This window comes from Pteropus medius, unplaced genomic scaffold (genome assembly GCF_902729225.1).
Source record: "Pteropus medius unplaced genomic scaffold, Ma_sr-lr_union100, whole genome shotgun sequence".
Classification (NCBI taxonomy): Eukaryota; Metazoa; Chordata; class Mammalia; order Chiroptera; family Pteropodidae; genus Pteropus; species Pteropus medius.
The window spans coordinates 6914393-6928784 of record NW_024346667.1 but is presented as its reverse complement, the minus strand read 5'-3'; the positions used below and the strand labels follow the sequence as shown (position 1 = coordinate 6928784).

At 37.2% G+C, this 14392-nt stretch overlaps 1 protein-coding gene across 13 annotated transcripts in view; it reads left to right on the top strand.

Moving 5' to 3' along the window:
- FHIP1A (FHF complex subunit HOOK interacting protein 1A) overlaps positions 1-14392 on the top strand; it is a 208576-nt gene that overhangs the window by 119789 nt on the left and 74395 nt on the right. For all 13 annotated transcript variants that reach the window (XM_039875970.1, XM_039875962.1, XM_039875966.1 and 10 more), the window contains 3 exons: positions 1845-2471; positions 10408-10566; positions 12375-12461. In XM_039875970.1, the coding sequence (XP_039731904.1) occupies positions 1845-2471; positions 10408-10566; positions 12375-12461 (873 nt within the window). The remainder of the gene's footprint in view (positions 1-1844; positions 2472-10407; positions 10567-12374; positions 12462-14392) is intronic.

Here is a 14392-nt window from a genome sequence, read left to right as displayed (position 1 = left end):
GGGCGGGAGAAATTCTATGTTGAGGTGGAGCCCCCTTTTGGACACGTGTGGTACTGTGATCCTACTTTGTGAGATGTCCTCATGGCCAAAGCGAAAAAGGACAGCCAGGTCCCTGCGTCTCTGCCAGCGAGTGTCAGGCCTTCGAGGAATTCTGGACGGCTTCTTGGAAGTTGGGAAGGGTCAGAGGCCCTCTGGAGTCCGGTGTTCAGCGAAGGAGAGGGGATGTCCTGTGGGCACACTGGAGCCACTTGTCACTGAGTCATGTACGTCCTGGGTAGCTGCTAACTGAAGTTGACTATGTCAACTCAAGGTTGTTGGGGCAATTTTTCCCTTTGTGAGAGCATTATTAATTTTATAATGGAAATTGATAGAGATTACAGATTCTGTAGAATTCTGTTCATTTTATAACTTGCCCGGTGTATAAAAGTTCCTGGTTTTGACAGGGAAAAACATAGAGCTTTCCCTGAGAAATAAATTTCCGTCATTGCTTGCATGCATGCTGACATAGCAATGTAACTTTGCCAGCTTCTTCAGTGACTTGCAAATATTTTGTAACCTAAATACAGAACATGTAACAGCATGTTATAGAACTGGGTGAGGAGGCTACGGCAAAAGACAAACATTTTATATAGCATGCAGCAGAGAATGGCAAAAAGGAACCAAGAAAGTCTTCAATGTTTGATTAAAAATCATCATGTGTATTTATCATAGAAATTCTAGGTCATAAAGTTACATGGAAGTCAAGATATAAAATTCTTTTAATTTCCAGGTCCCAAGGTGGAGGTCAATATTGATGAGCAGAGAGGTAGGAAGCATTCAAAGGCCAGCAGTGGTAAGGGAGAGAAACACCAGAGCTCTCACATGTCCTAATTAGGGATTTATTCATTTTTTTTTAACTGTCAGTTGACTTTTTCTTTTTGGTGGTAAAATACATATAACAAAGCTTGCCCTCTTCACTATTTTTAAGGATACAATTCAATGGCATTAACTACATTCACAATGTTCTGCAACCATCACCACTATTTCCAATATTTTTCATTACCCCAAATATAAATTCTGTACATTAGGAATTTATTTTGTGATTGGTTATTTCGAAACTTTTTCCAGCTTAAAGAAATGCAGAGTCCAAAACTTTCATTTTTTTAGTTTCAACATGTACCATATGTTAGGGTCAATTCTGCCGAGTAGGTGTCTTCTGTTCATCGGTTTCCTTTTACCTTACCTTGCATGCTCAGTTGAAGAGGTTGTCCAACCAAGAAGAAGAGGGAAGGATATTGTTCTGTCAAGGGCAGATGAGTCTCCCTACTGTAATCTCCAAATCAACTCAATTTATAGGAGAACATAGGTAGTCTTACTTATTTAATGTATTTGAAAGTTAAAAGGCAATATTCGTGACAGTTTAGAAAAAACAATTTAAGAATGTCATCACCTTGAACACAAAAACACAAATCACTATTTTTTCATTTTCAGTCTTTTTTCACATTTTTGACATAGTTGATAATGATGGATCTAACTATGTAACATAACTTATTTTTTCATCTAATGCATCACTTAAATTCTTTCATTTTGCTCAATGGTCTTTGTAATAATAGACCCAATAATAGACTACTTTCTTTGACAATTAGGTTGCCAAAATTTATAACTATTACAAACAAACATCTTCGAACATCTTCTTTCTATAGTTTAATCCCTTCATTTTATTCTCATGAGGGAGAGACAAACACAGTGATCACACACATCTGGTTGTGGGCCATGGCTCTTGTTTTTTTCTGTGAAGATGGGTGATATGTTTTTCTCACTATGATAAACATCGGATGGATGACAGATATTTGATTTGGTTACAGGTTGTGAAGATCTTAGAGAAGCATGACCCCTTGAAGAACACCCAGGCAAAATATGGATCCATCCCTCCAGATGAGGCCAGCGCTGTGCAGAATTATGTAGAACACATGCTCTTCTTGCTGATTGAAGAGCAAGCCAAGGATGCTGCGATGGGGCCAATTCTGGAATTCGTGGTCTCTGAGAACATCATGGAGAAACTCTTCCTTTGGAGCTTGAGGCGGGAATTTACTGATGACACGAAAATCGAGCAGCTAAAGATGTATGAGATGCTGGTCACCCAGTCACACCAGCCTCTGCTGCACCACAAGCCCATCCTGAAGCCCTTGATGATGTTGCTGAGCTCTTGTTCAGGAACAGCCACCCCTGCCGTGGAGGGGAAGTTGGTCGTCCTGCTCAATCAGCTCTGTTCCATCCTTGCCAAAGATTCGTCCATTCTGGAACTCTTTTTCCACACAAGTGAGGACCAAGGGGCGGCCAACTTCCTCATCTTCTCCCTTCTGATACCTTTCATTCACCGAGAGGGGACAGTAGGTCAGCAGGCTCGGGATGCTTTGCTTTTCATCATGTCTCTCTCTGCTGAGAACAGCATGGTAGCCCATCACATTGTGGAGAACACCTACTTTTGTCCAGTAAGTCCCTCTCATTGCCATGTTTTACACTCCTCTTTTCCTCTCTAGTACTAATGATAAATTCTTTTTTAATCCTTTTCAGCAAGTTGTACTTGGCACCTTCTATGGAAAGGTGTTTAAAGGAAATCTTTTGGAAGAAGCAGGGCAGTCTTAATCCAATGCCTTTTGGCTGAGTAGTGTCAGCTCAAAATTAGCCAGCAGAGGAAACTGTATGTATTACCACATCTTGGTTCATTTCTGTTGGGTGAGGAACTATTTTAGTTTTTCCTAAGAGCACATATCCTGAGTGATTGGTAAGACCTGTACTTTCTGTATTTTTAGCTTTCCAGGTTGACTTTTTACCCACGAATCATGGCATGTCGTGAGACCCTTCACAACTGGTTTCACAAATTAATTTGTTTCTCAGCAAGATAATAACTATAATTATAGATGCAAAGCACTGATTTTATTTTAAAGAACAAATACATATTTACAGTTTGGGATAGCAAGAAATATTCTACTCTGTATAGTTTTTTAACCATTGATATGGTAAGAAATAAAGTGTAAGGTCCTTTGCAGATGTTGTTGTAGCCCTAGCCCACTCACAGTTTCAGAAAATTATGGGAGCTGTCTGCGACTCTTAAAATGCCTTAAGGCTCTGATTATTTTTTTTTTTTTGGCATTAGTGGTGTTTTTGGAAGAAGGGCTTATTTTTTGGAAAGGGGATTTAGATGATAGATTTATATCTTTTTCTGGTTTGTCAGCTCTGTTGGTCAACAGCTATTTTTATTTTCTCAACTCAGTGAACAGTTTCAGTTTATTTCCATTATCTGTTCTTTTTACCAGTCTTCTCATTATATTTCTTTATAAATTATATTGCCTTAAATATACCTTATTTTGCTGGAATATTGTATAAGACTGTTGGGGTTTGTTTGTTTGTTTGTTTGTTTGTTTGTTTTTTGAACAGGCCAGGCAAGTTGCCATAAGTTGATTAGATTAATTGTTAATAAATACTATATGGGTAGTTCTTGAACAGGGGGTGAGGGCACTTAGAGGACATTTTGAAATGTCTGTGGAGTGTGTTTGGGCATCGTAGGGCCATGGGGTGGCTGGGGTGGGAGGGCAACTGGCCTTATTATTCAGGGCCAGGGATGCCTAATGTCCAGTAGTTTGTGGAATGGTCTCACCCAATAAAGAACTGACAAAATGCTAATAGCAACCCTAGGGAGTAACATGCTGTGTTTTGCTTTGAGGTTCAAAAGCAGTAGTCTTCTTTATACAACTAAATTCCTGTTTTTACTACTAAACTAGGGGCACCTAGTGTCTGGCATATATTTATTTCAGTGCAAACAAATGAGTAAACATTTTTTTTGAAAAACAATTTCATTTAAAAAATTAAGAGTACCAAGTATCTCTTCTCTTCTGGGTTCTGGCCAATTGAATAAAAATTTTACAAAGATTTTACAAATGGGCAGTGAAGAACTGATTCCATTCATCTGACCGATATATTAAGTTTCTCTTTCTTTGAGCTCCCTCAGAAAAAAGTTTATATTTTAATAAGCTTCTACCTGCTCAACATTGCTTACATCCAGCTCTTCCGTTTCGTTCTCATTCCTACCACTGTTATTTCTAGATCCTAATGTGTCTCCCTACTATCCCAGCATCTCTCAAACTCACCCATCTTACATCGTCAGATTAAACTCCTAAAAGAATTCTGATTTTGCTGTGTTATTGCTCGGATTTCTTCAAGAGTGCTCCATACTGGACATAGCGTTTGTGGTAGGCAGAATAATTAATGCCCTCTAACCCACCAAAGCTGTCTACATTCTAATCCCTGAACCTGTGAACATCGCTGATAAGAGACAGAGTCAGTATTTGAACCTGGGCAGTCTGACTTAAGGACCCATGTGTGTAACTACTATCTCGTGTATAAATAATATCAAGATTTCCTATAAAACAGCAACCATAAAGAAAAGACTGGAGCTAAGAATGAAAAACACTGATTGTGAGAAGAAATTTGCAACACACATAACTATAATTAATTGGTACCCAAAATATACAAAAATATTTGTAATGCTACAAATTAAAGGAAAATGACAAAACAACACATTAAAAAAAACAGGAAAATATATGAATGGGCAATTCTCAGAAGACATGCAAAGCCAATAAACATATGAAAATGTTCTCATGTTCCCCACATCAGAAATGCAAATCAACACACAATGAGACACCAGATAATGCTCATCAGAGTGGCTAACTGTTAGACATCTGTTAACACCAAGTATTGTCAAGGATATGGAAAAACAAACTCTTGAGAATATAAATTGATACAATAACTCAGAAAAGTAATATGGCAATATTTAATATAATTTGAATATTTGCATACCATGTGATTCTGCATCTTTACTCCAGATATCTGCCTAGGGAAATCTAGCACGTGTTTGCAAGGATACATGCACAAAGATATTAAATACAAGTGATTTGAGGAAGAGAAAAAAAGATGTATATTAAGGGAAAGATAAACTGATCTACAATGGAATCCTACTCAGCATTCAAAATGAAGGAATCATATGTATTAGCATGTAACTATCTGCGTGTGCAACTACCTATAAGTCTAAAAACATGTTAAGTAACAAAAGTAAATAGTAAGATGTTACACGTAGTATGTCAGTATTTACATAAAATTTCCATAAAATTTTAAGACACAAAATCTTTATGCTGTTTTTTTTGGATATATATGAATACGGTAAAAGTACAAAAACAAGTACAGGAATAATATGTACTAAATCTAAGACCGTGCTTGCTTTTGGGGGTGAAGGAAGGAGAAGGGGTGGTGATGGGATTGGTGTAGGGTTTAGTTGTATTTGTTGTTTTGTTTTTTGAAAAAAATAGAGGCCTTGAAGAAATCACGGTCAAATATTAAAATCTGTTAAATCTTGGGGATGCTTTCTATTCTGTTATGTTTTGTGTGTTTGTAATATTTCATACTTAAAAATTTAAATTTACTAAGACTAGAATGGAGCATGTTTTTAACATTTATATTTCCACTTATAAGCAGATTTCACTGAGTAGTTGCTTTTATAAAAACGTGTTTTAAAACACTGTACAGTTCATTAAAATTGGAGGAGAAACAACATCTCCAGCTGACCTTATTTGCTAGAATGGAACAGTTCCGTGGTGTTAAGCTGCCTCCTCGGGGTAGATCCCATAATCTCCTTTGTACTCAGTTTTCTATAATTACATCTGACAACATAATTAAGAAAAAAAAAAGAACCTTTTTATGTCGAGTATAAAGCATACTCTGTTAACCAACCGGCGAAGGACCACAATTGACAAAAAGCTTTCTCTAATTAGTATGATTGTCAAAGTGTGTTAACATCAGGCTTTGGGAAGGGTAATGACTCTTTCAGGAAATTGGACCACTTTTGGAAACTTTTGTTGTTGTAGTTGATAGGAAGAGCTTGCTGGTTCCACTGCCTCTTCTCTTGAGATGTGCTTTTCCAAGAAAAGAGGGAGAATGAGGATACTGTGGGGAACAATTTAATGCCAACAAATGACTCTGTATCCTTTTATGTTTTTTAAATCAAATATTGATAATTAAGCCCTGTGACTTATTAAATATTGGCAATAGTAGAAAACAGCCTATGCGTAAATTAGGAAATGCAAATTGAAATAAGTAACTTTTAGGTATGCAGCCATAGTTAGAAAGTTATTTATCCCACATGTAAAATTTATGAGGCTTTTTATTTTGGCAAGGTGTATCAAATGGTCCCCACCAGGTGTTCTGCTGCTAGCTTCAGACTAAAGCCATCTGCTAAAATTCTTTTTGTTTTTGCTGACATTAACGGGGTGCTGTTAGATGTCTCACATTAAAGATGGACCTTCCCTGACGTGTTCAGTGCTTTGTACCTGCCATCTTTCTCCCCCCACTGGAAACGTCGCTGTGTGAAAACCATGATGGTCATTTCTTCACCTGCGTTATTTTCTTTAATTCTCGTAGCAACTCAGAAGAAACCGAACCCTAGAAAACTTAATAACTGTCTGTAAATGGCAGTCAGGTTCAAAACCTTGTTATTCTGATACTAAAATCTATCGTCTCAACAACTAACATGCTATGCAGCTGTCAAGGAAGTGGTTTGCTTTTTAAATTATCTGTTGTTATCCTTTTAGTTGTATATGGTGATTAGTTTCTTGTAAAGAGACTTTCGAGAGACGATAAATTAAAAATATTGGGTTAATACTTAATGTGTTGGGAATAAATACGTTTTATAATTACTTTTATGTGATCAGGATCAAAAAAAGGCTGAAATAGTAGATGGGCATTTTATTTTTAATTATGTATTTTCTAATTTTTAAGTTAAAAATAAAATGTAAAAGTAAATAGATTTTTTTAAAAAGTACATAGATTGTGCCCCTAAACTCTTAGAAAAATGATCTGCAAACCTGTTGTGGCCTCTCTTTTTCCCATGTTCCCACAGCATCCTCTGTATCCTTGCATGTAGCAACTGTCATTCTTTCACTTATTAGTTTATTGTGTGTCTTCTCCATCTCACCTGGTCTGACTTGTTCACTGCTCTTCCCCCAGTACCAGCCTGACATGGTACCTGGACCATAGCTGTTCTAGAAATAGATGTGAGTTAGATGAATGAATCTGAACTCTGAGCAAAGTCTGAGAATGGAGGATATAAATATTTAGCAGTAAAGAATTTGGAATCTTGTTCTTAAGACTACTTAGTACTCTTTATTCTGCAGAACATTTTCTTCCATGTTCCTTTGCCTAAAGAATATCGCAGAGACATCTTCTAGTTCCACTTAATAGTGGCGAGAGCACAGCAGGACTCCATGTCCAGTTATTACACTGCCCTGTCCTATACACACAGTCTTCTATACGCATCTCAGCCAGGCCCTTTTCAAGAATACTTTTTTTTTTAAAAGTGAATATTAGATATGTTATTTTTAATTACTGCCACTGATGTCTATAATTTGAAGATTAATGTTGCTGTAATTATATTGATATACTAAATAGTTATTCCCAGCTTTTTAGTCAGACAAATTAAGCCTGTCTTTATGAATTCATCTTCAAAGCCTCAAAGTAGTTAAGGAATCAGGAGTATGCAGAATTAAAGCCTTTGTTCTGTGGTTAATTTAGCATGAGTTAGCAAATGTAATTGGTTTTAAAAATGTGGCATCAAGGTTAGATTTCCCTTGAAGGAGAACTTTTGGTCTCTGTTCTCTCTTGGCAGAGGTTTCTAATTTATTACAGGCAACTCGCTTGGGTCATATTCAAAACTGGAATTAAAGTGATTTGTTTGGGTATGTTGACAAGGAGTTAAGTACTTTAAATAGGGGACATTCTCCTTTGGGACCACAGATGCCTTGATTTTGCAAAAGAGATAAATGCACTATCTTGTTTATTGTTGTATTTCTTGTACTTACCATATTATCTGGCCTGAAGGTGAATAGTAGTTCTTCTTTAATGAGTGAGTGAATGAATGAGTGAATTAAGGTCACTAGGAAACAGAACAGAGAAATACATATAATTTTGTTTTTCTAATAGTGAAATGGTTCATCTGTTTCTCTCGCTGCCCTCCCTACTCCTTTGTAGACTTCTGTCCCACATTATCTCTGCCCCTTCCTTCCCATGGCGTCGTCTGGTTTCCCTGTGCTCAGACCTCCAGGTTCTCATTCCCCAGGCCAGGCCTCTGCTCTGCTGTTGAGCTGGATGTGTTATTCATGGGAAATACTGCTAGCATCTGAAACCATAACAGACTAGACAAGTCACCCCCACCTCCACTGTGGCCCAGACTAAACAAGTCAGACCAGGTGAGATGGAGAAGACAGCCAATTCACTACTAAGCGAACGAATGACAGTTGCTACACAAAAGGATACAGAAGGTGCTGTGGAAACACGGGAAAAGGGAGACAATAATGAGTTTATAGATAATTTTTCCAAGTTCAACATACCTGGACCCACACCTCCTTCTGAATTTCTGTTTCTAATGCCAGGCACTCTGGATTATTTTGTTGTATCTTACCTGTCTCAACCTCCTTTTCTTTTCCCTCTGGTCTATATGGCTTGAGGTACCACCTACGTATGGATGGTTCCAGATCTCCATCTCTAAACTAGATCCCCCTCCTAAGCATCAGCTGTCTGCTGTGCTCTCCACTGGGATGTCTCTCAAGCTCTTTATCTTGACATACAAAACCCTGCAGGATCTGACTCCTGCTTACTTCACCAGGCGATTCCCACTTCTAATTCTACACACCAATAATACTGTGCTTAGTTCCTGGAAGATGCCATCATTACCTTTTCCTTTGAGACTTCCATCCTGTTTAAAATATTCTTTCTTCCAACACTTTTTTTCTGGCTAACTACTGTTTATTCTTCAGCAGCTAGGATATTACTTCTTCTGAGAACCTTTCCTGCTCCAACCCCCACCCCCAAGTCTAAGTTAAGGACCTTTTTGTATATCCACAGCATCATATATTTTCTATTATATATTCGGAACATTTTTACACTATTGTAATTGCTTGTTCATCTCTTCTTAGACTGACATCAATGAATACTTCGGTGTTTCTTTTCTGGGCCTAATTTAGGATTGAATGTTTTCTTGAACGTTTTCATCCCATTGAGTCCCTTATAACCTCAGGTTTACCCTAGAGGAATGCCTTTTCTTTTGTCATCATTTTACTTGTAAATTAACCAAACTTAAAGTTGTCTACCTAATTTTAGACCCAGTTATATTTACACTGAAAAAAAAAATAAACCTGCTAAAAACATATATTGATGAGACCTTTTATAGATAAGTTCTTTGCTTCTGTTCTGTGAAACGCTTGTCCACCCTTTGCCCATCTGCCAGATGCACATCAGCATCTCTAAGGCGCTGTTTGGCAAGCATCACTTCCACTTGGAAGACCTCCCATACTGAGAAATTTGTTGTTTCTCTTGGTCTTATACTCCACAAGATAAAATCAGCAGGTACTCAGCACAAGTGTGTTCATTTTCTACCTTTCTATCTCTGTTAAAGGCATCATTGTTTTCTTAACAACCAAGCTGGATAACTTGACAATTTCGAGTTCGCATTCAGCCTCATTTATTAAACCCAAACACTGTCAGTACCGTTTTAGGAACAGAGTTCTGAGGGAGGAAGTAACTTCCATGAGCTTTGGATTAACAGTGGATCGATAGATGTCTTAGATCACCCTCACATGTACCCTATATGTGAATCTCAAATTCATTCCTCCTCTCTTTTCCTACTGCCAATGCTTCAGTTTAGACCCAGTTTAGCTCTGTTTGAATAATTGTCATCATATCTAAATGACCCATGGCCCCAGTTCTTTCTTCTAGTCATGATTTGTAAAGATCGGATTAGAGCTCTTTCTAAACTGTAAACTTGCATATGCTAGTCATGACCTTTAACATGTCTGCAAAGATCTTTCTCATAGAGCCACTCATGGTTCTTACCTGTGACATCTTCTGTCACGAACCACCTTGGTCCAGGGCTTCCTCCTGGGGTGGAAGTGCCTTCTTAGACTGGGGTGTGTGCCTTCTCTGTATCTGCACTCAGCGTATTGCACTGTAATGCATTGATTATGAGTTCGCCCCTGTCCTAAACACCTTTGGGGCAAGAATCATGTTTTCTTCATCTTTGCATGTGTCTCCCTCACTGCCTCCCCGCCCCCCTCTAGCCTAGCACACACTTGCTACATGAGACACATATCAGCTGTGTATGGATTAGACAAATCCCTTGGGTACTGCTGCTCCCTCTATTGGAGTCGTCCTTCCCCGACTGTCTCTAACTGTCAAATGCCCCCTAGCTAGCGGATACCCTCTAATACTTTAATACCTTTCCACTCACTTCAAGTGGACCAACGTCATTGGCCTCACCTGGGAGCTGTTAGTTGCAAGTTAAGGACTTTGGAAAAGAGTTGATTACATTTTTACTTCTGAACACAGGTCCTTGCAACCGGGCTCAGTGGTCTCTACTCTTCCCTGCCTACAAAGCTAGAGGAGAAAGGCGAGGAGTGGCACTGCCTTCTGAGGGACGACTGGCTCCTTCTCCCAGCGCTGGCCCAGTTCATGAACTCCCTGGAGTTTTGCAATGCGGTCATCCAGGTAACAGAGCACAACAGAGGGGCCCTTTGTTATGGTCCATTCAGAGTACAAGCACTACAAAGTATTAGTTTATAAGCATTTCCTTTTTTATTTTAATAAATGTTTATGGAATATTGATGCTTTGCTTTAAGCATACAGAATGTCCTTGAATGAGGAAAAATGATAGTTTATGGGCTTTTGGGAAGTTTTAATTGAGAAAAAAATAAGTAGATTTTCTTTATCTTCCTTATAAAAAATGTTAATTCTGTTTTGATTATCCACTTAACTATCAAAAATAAGTTCAATGCCTGACTCATTAAACAGATATTTTTAGGCTTCTAAGTACTCCAAATTATACCACTTTTATTTCAAGGTCTTTTTAGGAGCCTACATAGGAAAACACTTTATTTTGCTTAATGGTGCATACTACATAAAGAATATTCTTATCCCAATTGAATTTAAAAGAAGTTAACCATCTTAGCAACACAAAATAAATTTGCTTTGAAATTGCCCTGCTTCGGGGAGAGGGGGTGGGGGAGGTGGGAAACAGCCCCTGAACTCTATCTAATATGTTTGGCTTTTTGATTAGATTTTTACTTTCAGATTTCTTGTTATTGTTTTCAATAAACATCAGATTTCATATACATTGAAGGATATAGTAGGTTTTCATCAAAAATGTTTTATTTCTATACAGCATAAATATCACCTTAATGTTGGATTTATTAAGACATCAAATTTTCTTTATGGTGATTTTAAGGTGAAAAATGTTAGTTATAATCTGTTTATCTACCAAATAAAGAAATAGTTTCTGGAAGAAAATGCAAGTAAATTACTTTGGTTCCCATCTCATTTTTATTGCCAAGTCAAAGAAGTTTTATTTATATGTAAGATAAGTGGATTACATCTTAAGTTTTTTTTTTTTTTAATTTTAGAGTCTATCAACATTTTCTTGCAGAAGTGTATGGAAATAGATGGAACTATTAGTTTCTTCCCAATTGTTCACAGAAAAAGATTATTAGTAATTTAAAGATCTAGCCTCACTTTCCTAGAAATTGCTTTTTATTTTATTGTTTGACTTCCTTTTTTTTTATTTTTTAAAGAAGTAAAGCTAGCAGGCATGGTTAAGAACAGAGAAAAGATATATTTTATACTATATTTTGAAATTCAGGCCATATACTTTTAAAATTGTTTTGTTTGAGGGTACTATTGAAAATATTACTTACAAAAGATATTAGTAGGGATTATCCATGCTAAATACATTTTGCAAATCAAATATAGAAAGTGTTGTACCTCTGGTAATGTTTTCTGCTTTTGAACAGGATCTATTTTTTATGAAAAGATTTTCTAAGTGCCTTCCTCTCAGTAAAATGAGTAGCAGAAAGTACACCTTCAAAATGAGAAAATTCTTCTGGTAGCAAAATAAATGTATTTAATTGCCCACTTTGACTGTTACATTCTTTTTTTCTTTAATTAGTCACAAGTTGAGATGGGACATAGATGAAATTATGAGGCAAAAATTATACTTTCCAGTTTGTTAATTTTAATTTGAGTCCATATACATATTCAGTCTATTGTCTGTTTTATCAAATGGAAACTTAAAATTTCCAGTTTTTTAAAATTTGAAAGCTCAAGGTGTTTATACTGGAATAAACCATCTGAAACAATTGTACTGTGGTTTAAAGTCTGAATTATTCTTTTGGCCATGGAATAAATGGCCAAAATTTGGATTTCCTTTTTGAATTCAGGATGTACACAGAAATGTTTGATTTTTAAGAAGACCTAAAGATTGAATTTTTTGTCTTTTTCATGACTACTTGTTTCTCTCTTAGGTGGCTCACCCATTGATTCGTAATCAGCTTGTAAATTATATTTACAATGGGTTCTTGGTACCAGTCTTGGCTCCTGCTCTCCATAAGGTCAGTGATTGGCTGATGTCATCTTTTATCTGTATTACAAACAGATTTGGAAACTGAGGAAGGTGAACCCTTGATCATGACTTTAGCCTTATTTTTCTTCTCGTTTCATCCACGTTCCTTAGCAGTATAAAACACAGACCTTAACAATGGCGACAGCTTAAGTCTGATGGGGATCCATTTGGTGTCAGAATATGGCATTTTGAATGTCAGGTAAGGTAGTCTAAACTAGGATTGGCAAATAAACTGACTCTTGTGCCTGCTTCAGTTCATGGGTAGTGGCTACTTGGAACTCTCTGTTATGCTGTCCTCTAAGGCCAAGTCTGCCCTAGAGGATGCAAGGTTAACTATGGATGTGGAGAAAGGCCAATGGTAGCACAAGCCCCATGATTTGCCAACTCTTAGAACATACTTCTTTATTATAACAATTTTGTGACAGTAAAATTTAAAGTGAAGCCAAGTTAAGGTCCCTTCAAGGGTTGGCTGTCTCATTAACACCACTCTGAATTCCTTATGTCACTCTCATTTTGTGTAACATGTCAACTGATAGCTTTTCCATTATGAGCTGTCAGGAGATACCCAGGGACCTAGAATTCTTAATTTTAAGGAGTTTTTTTCTTCATTAAATAGACATATACATTAGTTAGTCCAGAGAATCTTTGTCAAGTTACTGGACTTGCCAGCGCTGGTAGGGAGGGAAGCAAGAAACTACTTATCACATGTTTTTTGATGGAATACCCACTTTTCTACATTTGGACATTCCATTTCCATGAGCTCTCATTTTACAGAATCTAAGATTACCTAAGTATGGCAACTTTGAAGCCCGGCTGTACATGCTGATGAGAGTTCTAGTTTAGTGCAGCAGGTCTTGAATGAAGATGTTTATTTCTTACCATTTTAGTGCCTTTTGAGCATAGTGGGGATATTTTTCAAAACAAGGTACTTGGTTTGATTAGGATTTTTGTGTTACTTCTAGGTTCTAGAGGTGATCTTGGATGTGGTTTGACATCAAAGTACTGAGATTTCCAGGTTGTCTTAGTGGTTTATGGGCACGAAGGGACCAGTCTTTGAAATTTAAAATGTCTTGTAAAATATGGAACATGTCTTTGGAAAATACAAACCTGATATTTGTTTCCAGGTTGTCCTTATGCTAGTGTTTTTCCGTTTTAGGGGTGGGGTCGACGTCTTGCCTTGAAGGTCTCTAAACCTCTGCGTGAAGCAATTTTCCTCTATGAGGAATCCAACAGTGCTAGTGAAATTTGGGGGCAGTGATTATCCATATACTCCGTCACACATTTAGACTTTCTTCCACATTTATTCCCATTCTTTTCTTCATTGACCGGTTGATATAAAATAATTTCCAAAGTCATTTTGTAATAGCTATAATTATAAAATTATTATTTGTTCAGGATTATTCTAATTAGCATAACTTAATGCTGCAAATATTAATGAGAACTCTTTACCAATAATTGAGGATGAGATCGACCTAAGAGAGCTGCAGTGAGGATCTGCCTGGTTACTCTGTGCTTCTGCTCCTAACACTCATCATTGATGGAATCCACTCATCAAATGTGCATTAACTCGCTTAATGCTGCCTCCACGATGGTTTTCTTGCTTCTTGGGGGTAGAGGTCACACTTATTTTGTTCACTGGGGTATCTCCGGTGCCAAACACAGTGCCTTAGACTCAGAGGTTGAATAAGCAGCGCACAAATGGAATGATGTTTGTTAAAGTGCCAGTCAGAGCGTTTGCACTTAGGACATCCCCAGACAGGGCTTCGTAGAGAATAATAATAGCACTTTACATATATTAACTAATATTGTTCTCAGGCATGTCCATAACTTAAATGTGAGATTTTAAAAATCATGAAGTTATTTTCCTACATGCTTATTGTGAAAAAAGTCAATATTGAACATATAAATGCAAAGTGAATA